This window comes from Salvelinus namaycush, unplaced genomic scaffold (genome assembly GCF_016432855.1).
Source record: "Salvelinus namaycush isolate Seneca unplaced genomic scaffold, SaNama_1.0 Scaffold1418, whole genome shotgun sequence".
NCBI lineage: Eukaryota > Metazoa > Chordata > Actinopteri > Salmoniformes > Salmonidae > Salvelinus > Salvelinus namaycush.
Window position 1 is genome coordinate 2,344 of NW_024058140.1, and position 19,703 is coordinate 22,046.

At 40.8% G+C, this 19,703-nt stretch overlaps 1 protein-coding gene across 1 annotated transcript in view; it reads left to right on the top strand.

Annotated features, from left to right (window-relative positions):
• Nucleotides 1-3,688: 3,688 nt before the first annotated feature.
• Nucleotides 3,689-19,703, top strand: part of LOC120036666 (voltage-dependent P/Q-type calcium channel subunit alpha-1A-like) — a gene marked incomplete at its 5' end in the record, with an annotated part of 43,839 nt that continues 27,824 nt past the window's right edge. The window contains 6 exons of the mRNA XM_038983052.1: nt 3,689-3,805; nt 12,787-12,852; nt 13,028-13,125; nt 13,208-13,358; nt 14,621-14,748; nt 16,650-16,746. Of these exons, the coding sequence (XP_038838980.1) occupies nt 3,689-3,805; nt 12,787-12,852; nt 13,028-13,125; nt 13,208-13,358; nt 14,621-14,748; nt 16,650-16,746 (657 nt within the window). The remainder of the gene's footprint in view (nt 3,806-12,786; nt 12,853-13,027; nt 13,126-13,207; nt 13,359-14,620; nt 14,749-16,649; nt 16,747-19,703) is intronic.

Consider the following 19,703-nt stretch of genomic DNA (forward strand, 5'->3'; position numbering starts at 1 on the left):
AGCAAGACGAGTCGTATGATTCGCCCTATGAATATGGAATTATAGTAATGCTATCACTGTTATATCAACATTAGAACTTTGTAACAATTATATTTCTAAATATCATCAATATATTTGCAGTTTGTCCTTCAACCCAGAACCCCACTCCCCCTCCCCTTTCTCTGACTGTGACGCAAGAAAGGTTGGGTTCAATTCCATGTAAATTCTGTTATTTCAGGAGGTGACTTGAAATTCAGGAGTCATCTTAAAGCAACAGTGGACAATTTTTATTTTATTAATTAAATGTTATCTCATTTTATCCCCTGAATTGAGTGAACTGAAATGGAATCGAACCTGACTTTATAGTGTCACAGGACTAAAACGAGCCAATCCCTTGTGGAGGAGAGCTGTCAGCTTTGCTGCGTTGCGTTGACACCTGGTTAACTTGCTGTGATCTAGCTAGTTCCATATTGTGTGGTGGTGCGTTTGCCTTGAGGATCAGTGCATTTGGTTGTATTTACAAGAAAATCGGTTCCCTGCACCCACTACTACTACTACTACTACTACTACTACTACTACTACTACTACTACTACTACTACTACTAACTACTACTACTACTGCTGCTACTATTACTACTGCTACTACTACTATTACTATTTACTACTACTACTACTACTACTACTACTGCTAGTACTGCTACTACTACTACTACTACTCATACTACTACTACTACTACTACTACTACTACTACTACTACTCAAATCAAATCAAATTTAATTTGTCACATGCGGCAGGTAGCCTCATGTGGGGGGCAGCAGGTAGCCTAGTGGTTAGAGCGTTGGGCCAGTTACCGAAAGGTTGCAGTTAACCCATGGTTCCCCGGTAGGCCGGCATTGTAAATAAGAAAATGTTCTTAACTGACTTGCCTAGTTAAATAAAGGTTCAATAAATACAATTAAAAACATGCGCTGAATACCGTGAAATGCTTACTTACAAGCCCTTAACCAACAATGAAGTTTAAATAGAGTTAAGAAAATATTTACTAAATAAACTAAAGTAATAAAAAAAAAAAAATAAGACAAGAAAATTACAAAACAATAACGAGGCTATATACAAGGGGTTCTGGTACCGAGTCAATGTGCGGGGGTACAGGTTAGTCGAGGTAATTGTGAATGTTGCCCTGTTTAAAGGTCTTACTCACATCAGCTACGGAGAGTGTGATCCCACAGTCGTCTGGAACAGCTGGTGCTCTCAGTCATGCTTCAGTGTTGCTTAACTCGAAGCGAGCATAAAAGGCATTTAGCTCGTCTGGTAGGCTCGCGTAACTGGGCAGCTCGCGGCTGGGTTTCCCTTTGTAGTCTGTAATATTTTTCAAGCCCTGTCACATCCGATGAGTATCAGAGCCAGTGTAGTAGGATTAAATTTTGTCATGTATTGACGCTTTGCCTGTTTGATGGTTCGTCTGAGGGCATAGGGGAATTTCTTATAAGCGTCTGGATAAGTGTCCCGCTCCTTGAAAGCGGCAGCTCAAGCCTTTAGCTCAGTGCAGATGTTGCCTGTAATCCTTGGCTTCTGGTTGGGAAATGTACGTACGGTCACTGTGGGGATGTCATCGTCGATGCACTTATTGATGAAGCCGGAGACTAAGGTGGTATACTCCTCAATGCCATTGGATGAATCCCGGAACATATTCCAGTCTGTGCTAGCAAAACAGTCCTGTAGCATATCATCCGCGTCATCTGACCACTTCCGTATTGAGCGAGTGACTGGTACTTTCTGCTTTAGTTTTTGCTTGTTAGCAGGAATCAGGAGGATAGAATTATGGTCAGATTTGCCAAATGGAGGGTGAGGGAGAGCTTTGTATGCATCTCTGTGTGTGGAGTAAAAGTGGTCTAGAGTTTTTTTCCCTCTGGTTGCACATTTAACATGCTGGTAGAAATGAGGTAAAATAGATTTAAATTTGCCTGCATTAAAGTCCCCGGCCACTAGGAGCGTCGCTTCTGGATGAGCATTTTCTTGTTTGCTTATGGCCTTATACAGCTCGTTGAGTGCGGTCTTAGTGCCAGCATCGGTTTGTGATGGTAAATCGACGGCTACGAAAATACTGATTAGAACTCTCTTGGTAGATAGTGTGGTCTACAGCTTATCATGAGGTATTCTACCTCAGGCGAGCACTACCTTGAGACTTCTTTAATATTTGACATCGCGCACCAGCAGTTATTGACAAATAGACACACACCTCCACCCCTCGTCTTACCAGACGTAGCCATCCAGCTCTATATTATACGTTTCGTCATTCAGCCACGCCTCGGTGAAACATAAGATATTACAGTTTTAATGTGCCGTTGGTAGGATAGTCTTAATCGTAGATCGTGCAGTTTGTTTTCCAATGATTGCACGCTGGCCAATAATATGGAGGGTAGCGGTAGTTTACCTACTCTTCGGCAAATTCTTACAAGGCACTCGGCCCTCCTCCCTTTTCTCCGTCTTTTCTTCACACTGATGACGGGGATTTGGGCCTTGTCTTGACAAAGCAGAAAAAAATCTTTCTCCAGTTCGAGGTGAGTAATCGCTGTTCTGATGTCCAGAAGCTCTTTTCGGTCATAAGAGACGGTAGCAGCAAATTATGTACGAAATGAGTTACAAACAATGCGAAAAAACAAACATAATAGCACAGTTGGTTAGGAGCCATCCCCTCCGGCGCCTTTATATCTGAGCATTGTGGGGACCTACTACTACAAACTACTACAAACTGCTACTATTACTACTACCACTACTACCAGCTACTACTACAAACTACTTTGACTACTACTACCACTACTACCAACTACTACTACTACCAGTACTACCAACTAATACTACTTCAAACTACTACTACTACTACTACTACTACTACTACCACTACAACAAACTACTACTACTATTACAAACTAGTACTACTACTACTACTTTCTACCTACTGCTACTACTTACTGCCCCAATTGGGTGCCAATGGTTAGGTTTTGAAAACATATGATTTTCCTTTCCCCTGTATCGATTCCCTTCTTCTAACTCCTTGGATATGCCCGAGCCTGTTACAAGCCTTGCATTTTTTGGTTTGGTTTGCATTTGATTCCAGTTCTGTTTGGTTGCTTTTCTGTTGGTTTTGAATCCTATTCAGTTTGGTTTTGAACTTTTCCCCTGCTTTTATGGTTTGGTTTGTTTTAGGACAGGAAATAGTTATCTAACATTGCATGGCAAGTGATAAGCTTCTCCTCTCTACCCCGTAACTCCTTTTCTCCACACTTCTCTCCCTCTATTTGTCCCTGCCTCTATCTTTCCATCCCTCTCTTCCCCCTTATTCCATCTCTCCTTCTTTCTACCCCTCACCCCTCCCATTTATCTCTATCTATCTATCTATCTATCTATCTATCTATCTATCTATCTATCTATCTATCTATCTCTATCTATCTATCTATCTATCTATCTATCTATCTATCTATCTATCTATCTATCTATCTATCTATCTATCTATCTCTCTCTCTCTCTCTCTCTCTCTCTCTCTCTTCTCCTCTCTCTCTCTCTCTCTCTCTCTCTCTCTCTCTCTCTCTCTCTCTCTCTTCTCTCTCTCTCTCTCTCTCTCTCTCTCTCTCTCTCTCTCTTCTCTCTCTCTCTCTCTCTCTCTCTCTCTCTTCTCTCTTGTGTCTGGTCATACTGTGGGTGTTGTAGAATAACTTCATCAACTTGAGTTTCCTGAGACTGTTCAGGGCTGCCAGGCTCATCAAACTGCTCCGGCAGGGAGAGACCATCCGCATCCTGCTCTGGACCTTTGTTCAATCCTTCAAGGTAATGCCCCCCCCCCCTCCACACACACACACACACACACACACACACACACACACACACACACACACACACACACACACACACACACACACACACACACACACACACACACACACACACACACACAGAGAGAGAGAGAGGTAAGCTTTGTAGGGACCTATGAGAATACACCCACACAGACCCTAGTAGTAGCATTCTGGAGACCTATGACAGAATACACATACAAAACCAGAGGTGTGGACTCGAGTCACATGACATGAATTCGATTCAGATTTAAGTCACAGATTTGATGACCTGAGAGTCAACTTCATAGAAAATAAAACAGCTTGAGACTTGACTTCGACTTGGAGCCTCAAGACTTGGGACTTCGACTTAGACTTGAGACTGATGACTTATCTGGCCAGGTTTTGTAACATTTGGTCACTTGTTTTGTGTCACTCATTCAGTATCGCACTTGCAACAACAACAAAAAAGATTTGCTAGTGAAATGCACACTTGTCCCTCTGATTGGACCAGCAAACCGTCAATCAACACAGGTTGTGTGAGCTATAGTAGCACACTATAGAAGGTTTTGGGGGGTCGTAAGTGTGAAACTGAATGGGAAAAATACATAAAAATTATAGACTACCGTTTGTATTTTATATTTTTACCCTTGGTTATTCGAACTGGTCACTATCCTAAGCCTACGGCATTGCACCAAATGATTGTAATCTATGCTTCAGTTCCCAAAAATTGAGCGTCTTGACTGTTAACCAATGACCAGTCATCAGCATTGCGCTCAAAGGCAGGCGCACATATCCAGATTAGTGACCAGAAAGAAAGCACTTAATTTTCTCCGGTTTGCCTGGCAAAAACAGAGTAGCCTACCTACATTAATCAATCTGCTACAGGCTCATCTTTGAAAAATGAAGGAGAGCCGCACACACTAGGAGCTCAGATGCAAAAATTATTATTATTAAAAAAAAATATGTCCAACGTTTCGCTTGTCCAGCTTGTCTTCCAATGAAGACAAGCTGTCTTCATCAGGCTCAACTTTGCCAGAACAATAGGCTGATCTTTTCATAGATAATTTTCATATTTCAGATAGGCCAAGTTTAGGTGGATTATACAGTTGAAGTCGGAAGTTTACATACACCTTAGCCAAATACATTTAAACTCAGTTTTTCACAATTCCTATTTAATCCTAGTAAAGATTCCCTGTCTTAGGTCAGTTAGGATCACCACTTTATTTTAAGAATGTGAAATGTCAGAATAATAGTAGAGAGAATGATTTATTTTAGCTTTTATTTATTTAATCATATTCCCAGTGGGTTTACATACACTCAATTAGTATTTGGTAGCATTGCATTTAAATTGTTTAACTTGGGTCAAACGTTTCAGGTAGCCGTCCACAAGCTTCCCGCAATAAGTTGGGTGAATTTTGGCCCATTCCTCCTGACAGAGCTGCTGTAACTGAGTCAGGTTTGTAGGCCTCTTTGCTCGCACACACTTTTTCAGTTCTGCCCAAAAATATTCTATAGGATTGAGGTCAGGGTTTGTGATGGCCAACTCCAGTACCTTGACTTTGTTGTCCTTAACTTTTATGGCTGCAGGGGCAGTATTGAGTAGCTCTGATTAAGGGTGCCCATTTCAAACGGCCTCGTACTCAATTCTTGCTCGTACAATATGCATATTATTGTTATTATTGGATAGAAAACACTCTCTAGTTTCTATAGCCGTTTGAATTATGTCTCTGAGTGAAACAGAACTCATTCTACAGCACTTTTCCTCCCAGTGAGTGAGATTTCAGAAATCTTGGCCTCTGGTTCCAGGTCAGTTTTAAAGTCCCTGTAAATCCTATGAGGATACAAACACTGCCCACGCCTTCCTCTAGATGTCAGTAAGTGGTGACAATTTGAATGGAGTCGATTGCGCAATCAGGGCCTGTATAAAACGCCAAAGGACCGGATGTACCGTTCTTTTGCTCCCTGCGCCTGACGCACGATGGACGTTGGACCTCCTCTCTTTCCAAGCTGTTGTTTAGCCAGTAATATATCGCCGGTCATGTTTTTACTCGTTATAGGTGTTAAAAACATCATAAGGTAGTTAATTTAAACCGTTTTATAGCAATTTATATCCGTTTAGTGCGATTTTGAGGCATTTCTATGTGATGAACTTTGAAGCACCGGGCACGTTTCGGGGTCCCGGTCGAACGTTAGTGGGCATTTCGACGGACAACAGGACATCTTTCGACCAAAAGAAGATTAGACCCAAGAAAGGATACATTGCCCAAGATTCTGATGGAAGATTACCTCATAGTAAGAAATATTTAAGATGATAAATCGTTGTTCTGTCGAAAAAATGTTAAACGCATATTCCGCCATTTTGTTTGGTATAGCTTCGCTTGGCGAACCCTGTATTGCACAGTAAGGATAATTTTAGAAATGTAATTCAGCGATTGCATTAAGAACTAATTTGTCTTTCGATAGCTGTCCAACTTATATTTTTTAGTCAAGTTTATGAATAGTTATCCATGAGACAAGATCACTGTGAAAGATGGCGCCCGACATTTTCAGGCTAGTTTTGCTAGTATTGTCATTGTATAACCACGTTTTTTTGTGGCTAAATATGCACATTTTCGAACAAACTCTATATGTATGTTGTAATATGATGTTACAGGAGTGTCATCGGAAGAATTCTGAGAAGGTTAGTGAAAAAATTAATATATTTTGGCGATGATAACGATATCACTCTCTTTGGCTTGAATCAATGCTCGGGTAACATTTGCATATGTGGTATGCTAATATAACGATTTATTGTGTTTTCGCTGTAAAACACTTAGAAAATCTGAAATATTGTCTGAATTCACAAGATCTGTGTCTTTCCATTGCTGTGAGCTGTGTATTTTTAAGAAATGTTTTATGATTAGTAATTAGGTAATACACGTTGCTCTCTGTATTTATTCTAGTCGAGTTGTGATGGTGGGTGCAATTGTAAACTATGATTTATACCTGAAATATGCACATTTTTCTAACAAAACCTATCCTATACAATAAATATGTTATCAGACTGTCATCTGATGAGGTTTTTTCTTGGTTAGTGGCTATCAATATCTTTATTTGGCCGAATTGGTGATAGCACCTGATGGAGTAAGAGTTAGAAAAGTGGTGTCTTTTGCTAACGTGGTTAGCTAATAGATTTACATATTTTGTCTTCCCTGTAAAACATTTAAAAAATCTGAAATGGTGGCTTTATTCACAAGATCTGTATCTTTCATTTGGTGTCTTGGACTTGTTAATGTGTGAAAGTTAAATATTTAAAAAAAATATTTTTTTGAATTTCGCGCCCTGCACTTTGAGCTGGATGTTGTCATAGGTGTACCGATATCGGGCTTGCAGCCATAACAGGTTTTAAGCCATTTTTCCACAACTTTGGAAGTATGCTTGGGGTCATTGTCCATTTGGAAGACCCATTTGCGACTTAGCTTTATCTTCCTGACTGATGTCTTGAGATGTTGCTTCAATATATCCACATCATTTTCCTCCCTCACGATGCCATCTATTTTGTGAAGTGCACCAGTCCCTTTTGTAGCAAAGCACCCCCACAACATGATGCTGCCACCCCCGTGCTTCACGGTTGGGATTGTGTTCTTCGGCTTGCAAGCCTCCCCTTTTTCCTCCAAACATAACGATGGTCATTATGGCCAAACAGTTTTATTTTTGTTTCATCAGACCAGAGGACATTTCTCAAAAAGTACGATCTTTGTCCCCATGTGCAGTTGCAAACCGTAGTCTGGCTTTTTTATGGCGGTTTTGGAGCAGTGGCTTCTTCCTTGCTGGATTATGTCGATATTGGACTCGTTTTTCTGTGGATATAGATAATTTTGTAGCTATTTCCTCCAGCATCTTCACAAGGTCCTTTGCTGTTGTTCTGGGATTGATTTGCACTTTTTGCACAAAAGTAGGTTCATCTCTAGGAGAGAGAACGCGTCTCCTTCCTGAGCTGTATGACGGCTGCATGGTCCCATGGTGTATATACTTGCGTACAGATGAACGTGGTACCTTCAGGCGTTTGGAAATTGCTCCCAAGGATGAACCAGACTTGTGGAGGTCTACATTTCTTTTTCTGAGATCTTGTCTGATTTCTTTTGATTTTCCCATGATGTCAAGAAAAGAGGCACAGAGTTTGAAGGTAGGCCTTGAAATACATCCACAGGTACATCTCCAATTGACTCAAATGATGTCAATTAGCCTAACAGAAGCTTCTAAAGCCAAGACATAATTTTCTTGAATTTTCCAAGCTGTTTAAAGGCAGTCAACTTAGTGTATGTAAACTTCTGACCCACTGGAATTGTGATACTGTGAAATAATCTGTCTGTAAACAATTTTTGGGAAAATTTCCTTGTGTCATGCACAAAGTAGATCTCCTAACCGATTTGCCAAAACTATAGTTTGCTAACAAAAAATGTGTGTAGTGGTTGAAAAACAAGTTTTAATGACTCCAACCTAAATGTTTGTAAACTTCCGACTTCAACTGTATATGTCCAAAGATAGTTGTAACATTGCACTACCTTCAATACAGCTATATCATCTACTGTACAGTTATATCATCTGTTGTACAGCTATATCATCTGTTGTACAGCTATATCATATGTTGTACAGCTATATCATCTGTTGTACAGCTATATCATCTGTTGTACAGCTATATCATCTGTTGTACAGCTATATCATCTGTTGTACAGCTATATCATCTGTTGTACAGCTATGTCATCTGTTGTACAGCTATATCATCTGTTGTACAGCTATATCATCTGTTGTACAGCTATATCATCTGTTGTACAACTATATCATCTGTTGTACAGCTATATCATCTGTTGTACAACTATATCATCTGTTGTACAGCTATATAATATGTTGTACAGCTATATCATCTGTTGTACAGCTATATAATCTACTGTACAGTTATATCATCTGCTGTACAACTATATCATCTGTTGTACAGCTATGTCATCTACTGTACAGCTATATAATCTACTGTACAGCTATATCATCTGTTGTACAGCTATATCTTCTGTTGTACAGCTTTATCTTCTGTTGTACAGCTATATCATCTGTTGTACAGCTATATCATCTGTTGTACAGCTATATCATCTGTTGTACAGTTATATAATCTACCGTACAGCTATATCATCTGTTGTACAGCTATATCATCTGTTGTACAGCTATATCATCTGTTGTACAGCTATATCATCTGTTGTACAGCTATATCTTCTGTTGTACAGCTATATCATCTGTTGTACAGCTATATCATCTGTTGTACAGCTATATCATCTGTTGTACAGCTATATCATCTGTTGTACAGCTATATCATCTGTTGTACAGTTATATAATCTACTGTACAGTTATATAATCTACTGTACAGCTATATCATCTGTTGTACAGCTATATCATCTGTTGTACAGCTATATCATCTGTTGTACAGCTATATAATCTACTGTACAGCTATATCATCTACTGTACAGCTATATCATCTGTTGTACAGCTATATCATCTGTTGTACAGCTATATCATCTGTTGTACAGCTATATCATCTACTGTACAGCTATATCATCTGTTGTACAGCTATATCATCTACTGTACAGCTATATCATCTACTGTACAGCTATATCATCTACTGTACAGCTATATCCTCTGTTGTACAGTTATATCATCTACTGTACAGCTATATCATCTGTTGTACAGCTATATCATCTGTTGTACAGCTATATCATCTACTGTACAGCTATATAATCTGTTGTACAGCTATATCATTACTGTACAGCTATATAATCTGTTGTACAGCTATATAATCTACTGTACAGCTATATCATCTGTTGTACAGCTATATAATCTGTTGTACAGTTATATAATCTACTGTACAGCTATATAATCTACTGTACAGCTATATCATCTGTTGTACAGCTATATCATCTGTTGTACAGCTATATCATCTACTGTACAGCTATATCATCTGTTGTACAGCTATATCATCTACTGTACAGCTATATCATCTACTGTACAGCTATATCATCTGTTGTACAGCTATATCATCTGTTGTACAGCTATATCATCTGTTGTACAGCTATATCATCTACTGTACAGCTATATCATCTGTTGTACAGCTATATCATCTACTGTACAGCTATATCATCTACTGTACAGCTATATCATCTACTGTACAGCTATATCATCTGTTGTACAGCTATATCATCTACTGTACAGCTATATAATCTGTTGTACAGCTATATCATTACTGTACAGCTATATAATCTGTTGTACAGCTATATGATATACTGTACAGCTATATCATCTGTTGTACAGCTATATAATCTGTTGTACAGTTATATAATCTACTGTACAGCTATATAATCTACTGTACAGCTATATAATCTGTTGTACAGCTATATCATCTGTTGTACAGCTATATCTTCTGTTGTACAGCTATATCTTCTGTTGTACAGCTATATCATCTGTTGTACAACTATATCATCTGTTGTACAGCTATATCATCTGTTGTACAGCTATATCATCTGTTGTACAACTATATCATCTACTGTACAGCTATATCATCTGTTGTACAGCTATATCATCTGTTGTACAGCTATATCATCTGTTGTACAGCTATATCATCTGTTGTACAGCTATATCATCTGTTGTACAGTTATATAATCTACTGTACAGTTATATAATCTACTGTACAGCTATATCATCTGTTCTACAGCTATATCATCTGTTGTACAGCTATATCATCTGTTGTACAGCTATATAATCTACTGTACAGCTATATCATCTGTTGTACAGCTATATAATCTACTGTACAGCTATATCATCTACTGTACAGCTATATCATCTGTTGTACAGCTATATCATCTGTTGTACAGCTATATCATCTACTGTACAGCTATATCATCTACTGTACAGCTATATCATCTGTTGTACAGCTATATAATCTACTGTACAGCTATATCATCTACTGTACAGCTATATCATATGTTGTACAGTTATATCATCTACTGTACAGCTATATCATCTGTTGTACAGCTATATCATCTGTTGTACAGCTATATCATCTACTGTACAGCTATATCATCTGTTGTACAGCTATATCATCTACTGTACAGCTATATCATCTACTGTACAGCTATATCATCTACTGTACAGCTATATCATCTGTTGTACAGCTATATAATCTACTGTACAGCTATATCATCTACTGTACAGCTATATCATATGTTGTACAGTTATATCATCTACTGTACAGCTATATCATCTGTTGTACAGCTATATCATCTGTTGTACAGCTATATCATCTGTTGTACAGCTATATCATCTACTGTACAGCTATATCATCTGTTGTACAGCTATATCATCTGTTGTACAGCTATATCATCTACTGTACGGCTATATAATCTGTTGTACAGCTATATAATCTGTTGTACAGTTATATAATCTACTGTACAGCTATATCATCTGTTGTACAGCTATATCATCTACTGTACAGCTTTATAATCGGGTGCAGTGCACACACCAAATTGTAGGAAGAGAGGATTGACATATATAAATATGCAGCTCCAAAAATTGTGCTGATCAAGAATATTACTTTGCATGCTCACCAGCAATGGGGCATCAAGCAACAATTACTAGCATAGGTTTACTGGTATGTTGGTATGTCAAAATTGCTTAAAATGTAATGAATAAAAATGAAGCTTGGATTTGGAATTTGTTGTTAAAATCAATTATCACGTAATCAAAATGTTGTAGACAAAATAAGGAAAAGGGATGTCTGGAAGCCACAATAAATAGACAAAGATTTTGTGACCTTGGGAGTATAAGGCTCTATCTGCACTAAGCAAAGTTCTGAGATATTGAGCATCAGTTTTCACATCCCAGATCTCAGATGTCACTTGTGCTCCCTCTCCGGCCTCTAGGTCACCAGGCTGCTCGTTAGGGCGCACACCTGTCACCAGCGTTAGGCGCATAATGACACTCACCTGGACTCCATCACCTCCTTGATTACCTGCTCTATATAAGTCACTCCCTTTGGTTTCTTCCCGAGTCGTCATTGTTCTTGTTTCGTGTCGGTGCGCTGTTTGTGTTTCTTGTTTTTTTCATTTATTTATAAAACAATTCACTCCCTGAACTTGCTTCCCGACTCTCATACATCGTTACATCAGAACTGTTTTGTAGTGAGTTCTTTTTAGGGGCGTGCATTAGCAGATAAGCTTATGGTTCTGAAATGTTAATCTGTGTTCAGCCATAAGGTTCTATTTGACACTTCTAAATTAGACATATTCAGTTCTTAAGACTGTAGCTATTTGAATACATAAATGATAGAATTAGTATTTGACCAAAATAGTCAGGACACATCAAATACATTAAGACATGCATTATGATCATTAGACAAATGACTGTCATCACTGAACAACGATGTGACCTCACAGAATTGTATAGTTTACATGTTTTCACTTAAAATGTACTTTTTCAAAAATGTAACTTTACAGACATATGAAGAACCATCTAAAGATCTATTATATGTGACTAACTCATTTCTGACATGTCAGATAGAACCTCATAGTCCCAAGGCCTGGATTTGTAGTTGGAACAAGTCATTGCATGTATAGATTTGTTTACTTGACTCGACTTTCCCTTAGAATGCACGACTTGGACTAGACTCGAGACTCAACCTATTCTTTCTGGGACTCGACTTAAGACCTGGAACTTGGGACTTGAGACTTGCTCATGACTCGAATAATAGTGACTTGGTCCCACCTCTGCACAAAACCCACTTAGCAGCATTGTGGGGACCGATGACAGAATACACACACACACACACACACACACACACACACACACACACACACACACACACACACACACACACACACACACACACACACACACACACACACACACACACACACACACACACACAGAATAGTACTCCAGCTCTTTATGTCTGTTTAGGCGCTGCCGTATGTGTGTCTGCTCATCGGCATGCTGTTCTTCATCTATGCCATCATCGGGATGCAGGTGAGTAGAGACACCAGAAGAAAAACAAGTCAAAATGAATGGTCATTTTTACAGATCAACATGAACTTTATAAAAAGCATCCAGGGAATGTGACACTTGCCTGCCATAGGGACGTGTGTGAGGTTGTGCATTCTCCCATATTACCTAGCATGTTGACAGTTTGTTATTTTGTCAGCTGTTTGGGAACATAGGGATGGAGGAGGAGGAGGGGAGCGCCATCAATGAACACAACAACTTCAGGACTTTCTTCCAAGCTCTCATGCTGCTCTTCAGGTGTGTGTGTGTTTACATTTGTGTGTGCCTGTGTGTACAGTACATGCATACGTGTGTCTCCAACGTGTGTGTATTTGTATAGGAGTGCCACGGGCGAGGCGTGGCATGACATCATGCTGTCGTGTCTTGGAGGGAAGCTCTGTGATCCTCTGGCAGGGAACACTGAACCAGAGTGTGGCAGCCAGTTTGCCTACCTCTACTTTGTGTCCTTCATCTTCTTCTGCTCCTTCCTGGTGAGAAGCACTAGCTGTCTGTCTTTCTCTATTCCCCTTTCAGTCATATTTTCCCCCTTAGTGTCGGTTATAGGATTGCAAAATTCCCTAAATCCTAGTTGGAGGATTCCCGGAATCAGGAGGGAAAAAGCAGGAAATCCAGAATAGTCCAACCACACTGCAAAACCGGATAAGTTTTGGCTACTCAAACATTTTGAGGAAACCGATTAACTAAAAAAGTGAAGTTAAGAAACTTAAATAGCTGAAGTTAGCAGTACTACCTTCATATGTGTAATACAAATGCATTGTTTTGTAAGGTATTCTTAAATTTAACGCTCCCACTAATCCATGCCTCCAATAATTTCCCAGTGTGCCTTGCCTTTTCGATTGAATTGTAGAGTTACCACCCATGACTGTATTTGTTAATGACAGAGACTTGGTTGTTGAATTCGTTAGTTTTCAAGCCTTTGGTCTTCCCCAAGAGAGTTCCTAGGCGAAAATGATCATTATTATTGAACCATTACATGTCTCATAAGGCCTTATACAGTGGCCTGAAACTCTTCGTTTACAGGCCACATCAGTCATGCAAGTAGGTTTGCAAAATTCCACAAACTTTCCCCAAAACGTTTCCAGTAATCCTGGGAAATTTACCAGAATTGTGCAACTCTAACTGTAAATCCCATTATGCTGGCTTGCAAAGTGTAAGGTGTAATTCCTGTTGGGATTTAGCCAGCGTTAGGCTATCCAACAGTTGAAATGTGTATTCACCCTCATCCTGCATTCATAATGACTGCCAGGGTTAAGAACAGTGGGAGGAAACTACATAAGCCATTTAAACTGGAACAACCATTTCAGTAACAAGTGCAAAAATGAAGTGATTGGATTAGAAACAATTATATTTATATTTTTGTAGCATAACATTTAGTCAATCAGTCAATGTACATGCAAAAACACAGATATTAAAAACAATTCCAAAAAATCTAACTGCAATAGAGCATGCTGGGGAAAATGTTCATTTGTTATCATATTTTTTAAACATTTAGTTGGTGTGACTTCTCATTTACTTTTGAGTCAGTACCACATAAACATGTTAAGTAATAATGACTTTTTATTGACTTAGAGTACAACTTATTAGAAGTATTTGAGTTAAAAATGCCTTGAGGTTTACAGTGCAGGATTTCTGTAAAACCAGGGAATTTATTTTGCAACCCTAGTCTGTTATAAGTGCACACTTGCTTGGCTGACATAATACTGTGTAATAATGTGGCTGTTTGTATTTTTAGATGCTGAATCTGTTCGTGGCTGTCATCATGGACAACTTTGAGTACCTGACCAGAGACTCCTCCATCCTCGGCCCACATCATCTAGACGAGTATGTCAGGATATGGGCTGAATATGACCAAGCAGCTTGGTGAGTGACACACATGAACACATCACATAGAAACACACACACACACACACACACACACACACACACACACACACACACACACACACACACACACACACACACACACACACACACACACACACACACACACACACACACACACACATACACACACACACACATATACTGTATATATATACAGATATACACACACATCTTACACATGTGACGCATCACATCAGCACCTCATGATAAACACTCATATACTGAACACTTATAATCTGGGTGATTTAAAAACACACAAACACACATACACACACGATGCCAATGGTTTCTTGTTGTTTAATGTGTTTACTTTTTCAGAGGTAGACATCAACCTCTCATGTCTGTGTATCTCTGAGCGTTAACTCCTCCTGTACTGTGTACAGTAGTGTTGTATAACTTACTGGTGTAAACACTGTTAACGTGTCCTCAGGCTAGGCTCTAGTTCAACCCTGGCACTAGATCTCATTAGCCTGTGGTAAAACTGATCTAAGTCCAGTCTTTGGGAACAGCAGATGAAAAGAGTGGGAGTCTGGGAGCTGTACAGTAACCATGAAGTAAATTACTCCATAGTCATAAAGGATATAAAGGCCAAGTCTCCTGTAGTTGAACTGAACCCAAATCAGTCTAAAGAACCCACACAAGACAGCAGCTGTAGGTGGGATCATGGATCTGAGGAGTAACCTTCTCAGTGATCCAGTTATCCCTCCCTCCCTGTGCCCTCTCCCTCTCTGTGTGTGGTTCAGACCCCCACCCCACCTCCACCCCCTCTGGAATCTGCATACTGCCAAAACTTACTGTGGCAACAAACCTCCCCTTTACAGTACTGTATATTCAACCCCAGTGGAACCTGACACGCGCTAAGTTTCCTAGTATCTGTATTCCAGTGCCTGTTATCCTTCTGCTGTCCTGTAGTCTGCAATGTAGAGGGAGAGAAGAAGGGAAGAGCAGGAGGGAGAGAGAGTGGATTGAGGGAAGGAGGTAGAGACACAGTGGTGGGGGAAGGGAAATTGAGAGAGAGAATGAGCGACTGAGATGGGTAGGAATATCAAAGTAATCAGAATTAAAAGGTTTTGGTAACATGGCGAATTGAGATAAAGACAGGCATGGAAGAAAACAAGGAGGATTTTCTGGAGAGAAGCAAGGGAGGGAGGGAGGGAGGGAGGGAGGGAGGGAGGGAGGGAGGGAGGGAAGGAGGGAGGGAGGGGGAACAGACAATCTATGGGGAGATGGGCCTCTGTATGACAAGTGGCTATTACACATTAGGCCATTTAGCATTCACATGCATTTCTAGTTAATGAGCTATTCCTTAATTATACTCCACACACAACCAATTACTGGCACACACCACTGCTGGCAGAGAGGGGGAAGGGAATGAACGAGGGGAATGAGAGAGAGATGGGGATGGGTTCTATTATGAAGAGGAATTGAGAGAGAGATGGGGATGGGTAATATTAGGAAGAGGAATTGAGAGACATAGGGATGGGTTCTATTAGAAAGAGGAATTGAGAGAGAGACGGGGATGGGTAATATTAGGAAGAGGATTTGAGAGAGACGGGGATGGGTTGTATTAGGAAAACAGGAACGATAATAGACAGGAAGTGGTTAAACAGAGAAGGGATAGGCTGAGAGAATGGTAGGAACAGGGAAAGACTGCAGTGTCATTGCAGAAGAAAAGCACTACAGCTCAAACGGGTGACGTGCAACAACAATGTGTGTGTGTGTGTGTGGTGTGTGTAGTATGTGTGTACACCGTACAGTAATTTTGCTGTTATGATATCTTGTTTCTTGTCAATCTTGTGCTCTTCTTTCTTCCCATTGTTCTCTCTTGTCGTATCTGTCCTCTACCTTTGTTCTGACTCCTCCTGTTCTTTTTGCAGCGGCCGCATTCATTATAAGGATATGTACAGTTTATTGCGAGTTATCGACCCGCCTCTTGGCTTAGGAAAGAAATGCCCCCATAGAGTGGCCTGCAAGGTTTGACTTCCACTAAAAATCCTCAACCACACCTGCTACAGCATCCAAGAATGGAATGAGTGTCGCTTATCTGATCTGATTGGATTTCATTTTTGTTATACTTTCTCTCTTCTTCTTTATTTTGACCATTTCTACTTGCATTCTGATCTGAAACAAGAATGTGTAGGACAATGCAGACACCCAGACGAGCATGACGTTGTGCACCACTGAAATGAAAAATAAATAAAAAACTTTTAAGAGTTTGATTATGAAGAAAAAAAAGAATTATGATTGTTCTCCTTTGGTCATTTTTCTTTCTGTTGTTTTGCTTGCTGTTGAGCCACGGCTAGGCGCGGTGCTAGACACACTGTGGGATCTGTAGCATTGCATTGTTCTTGGGGGGGAGGACAGAAACTGCATTGACACCCCACCCTCATCATGGTATAGGCCAGTCCCAGCAGTGGAGCTCAGTGCTTGTCTCTGAAGTCCTCTGCTCTTCTATGCAATCCCCTCCCACTTGCATAGAACTATGTTTTACTTCTACTAAAAGTCTCCAACTTTACTCAACTCCGCTCCTCCTCCTCCCTATACCCCCGTCTTATCTTCTACAAGATATACACCCCCGCCCGCTCAGACCAGTTCTAGACAACCTCACCCGCCCACTCAGACCAGTTCTAGACAACCTCACCCGCCCACTCAGACCAGTTCTACCCCCCCTCACCCGCCCACTCAGACCAGTTCTAGACAACCTCACTGCGTCTCGCTCTCAAACCAGCCAAATAACTTAGTTTTTTTTCTTTTTTCTCCTCTACTCTTTGCTTTGGTCTCTCTTTCACTCTCATTCTCTATCTCTTTCTATCTGTGTCCCTCTCTCTTCTCTCTCTTCCCTCACTCTCTCTTTCTCCCTCGCTCTCTCTTGCTCTCTCTCCCTCCCTCTTCTCCTTCTCTCTCTACCCTTCTCCCACCCCTGCTCTCTTCTCTTATTCTCTCTGCTCTCTCCCTGGTTGGCTGTGGTTGGCTGTGGCTGTTCTGGCTGTGGCTGTGGGGGGCGGTGGCTGTGCTGCGCTGACATGCAGTGGCAGGATCAGTTGCAGGGATATGTATGACATGCTCAGGCATATGAGCCCTCCGCTAGGCCTGGGGAACAGGTGCCCGGCACGGGTGGCCTACAAGGTCAGGACCCCCTAGAACCAGGGGGCTTAGTGCCTCCTCCTCCGCGTTACTGTGTATCCGTAGTGTTGCTGTATTCTTCTTCTTCTCTATACATTTTGTTTCTGATATTTTGCTTTATCTCCATTTTTTTCTGCTCTTTTGTTATTTGATGGAGGGGAGCGCTGATGTCGTTGTGGGGAATGGGGAGGAGGGATGGAGGGTAGGGGTTTGGGGGTTTAGGGGTGAGGGGCGGGGGGGTTAGGGTCAAGGGACAAAGGTCAGACAGGTTTATCCACAGGAAGGGGTGAATGGAGGGAACTTCTCAGCTCTTTTGCACCGTGTATACTGACGGAAACACACACACACATCTCTAAACAAACGTATTATCAAACACATACACCCACACCTTGTTTTTGCCAGTCAAAGCTTTACAAATCCGAATAGAGTGCATAGTGGAATAGAATACACCAATCAGCTGTGGTAACTATAGGAGCTTTGGCTAAAGTAAACTTCAGGGGGTCTCAAACTTCCATGTTGACTCTATACAGGTGTGTACATTAGTGACCTCTTTAATGTATACTAGTGGAAAAATATTAAAGAAATCTATTTATACAAAAATATATATAAATGTTTGGCCAAGCTGGCAAAATAGTGTATGCACACAGCTACACACACATAAACAGACAAAAACACATACATACACACACACCAGTATGCGTGTGCAGCCGGGCTTGGAAGGTCCGTAAGACTTCTGTCCTCTGAGTCTCTCCGTCCTGTGGATGGCGCTACTGCAAACACACACACACGCGCACACGCACAGGCACACACACACACACACACACACATACACACACATAGAGGAGCAGGTCTCTGTCTTTAGTTGTACAGTAGTCCAACATATACAAATCAGGATGTATTTTCTGGGTAGAGGACAGAGAGCTGAAAGGTCCCCTTAGGTGGATTATAGTTTGTTGTCTATCTAGTTGGTTGTGTAGTTTGCTAACCAGTTAACTGTTATCATTGCCACAGAATAACGTCTAGCCTCTTTTTTGTAGTAGAATCTCTTCGGCCCTGCAGTAAAATCTGCAAGTGAATCTTTTCCACCAGTCCCCGTTCTTCTGTCAATGCAGTTCTACTCTGTTTCCAGTCCCCCTCCTCTTCACATGCTGTCTCCTCCCCTCCTCCTAACCCGCCACTCGCATGCCTGCCCCTTCACCCCCACCACCACACGGGCACTACCATTACCTCTCTCACACACTGTCATACACAGTCACACACACACCGACACACACTCATGTCTGTTAAATACCCTTATATACCTGTGAAATCCTTCAGATATTCTAACACACACTCATATACCAAACTAATTTGGTTGTCACCAACCCTGGTCCTGGAGAATTAACAGTTCTCTGATTCAACTAATCAAGGTCTTGCTGATTAGCTGACCAACAGAATCAGGGACAGAAACCTGTCCTGCACACCCTCTCTCTCAGACCAGGGATGGTAGTGACCACTGCTCTAATATAACCTCATACCCCCTATTATATCCTTACAACACATTATGGCACTCTTATGATACCATTACGACACATTATGACACCATTATGACACACACGTGTCCCTTCGTAGGCAGATCGCTGTGAGCCTCAGGGGCAGCAAGCAGAACAATCTGTAGGCACAGAAGATCTCTCTACCGCCAGAACTTACTGTCCCTCAAACCTTCCTTATCCTCCCAGCTGCTCCCCCTACCTGCATCTCTGCTAATCTTTACCTCCACCTCGATCTCTAGCATCCCTCTCTCCGCGTCTCTCTCTCTCTCTTTCTAT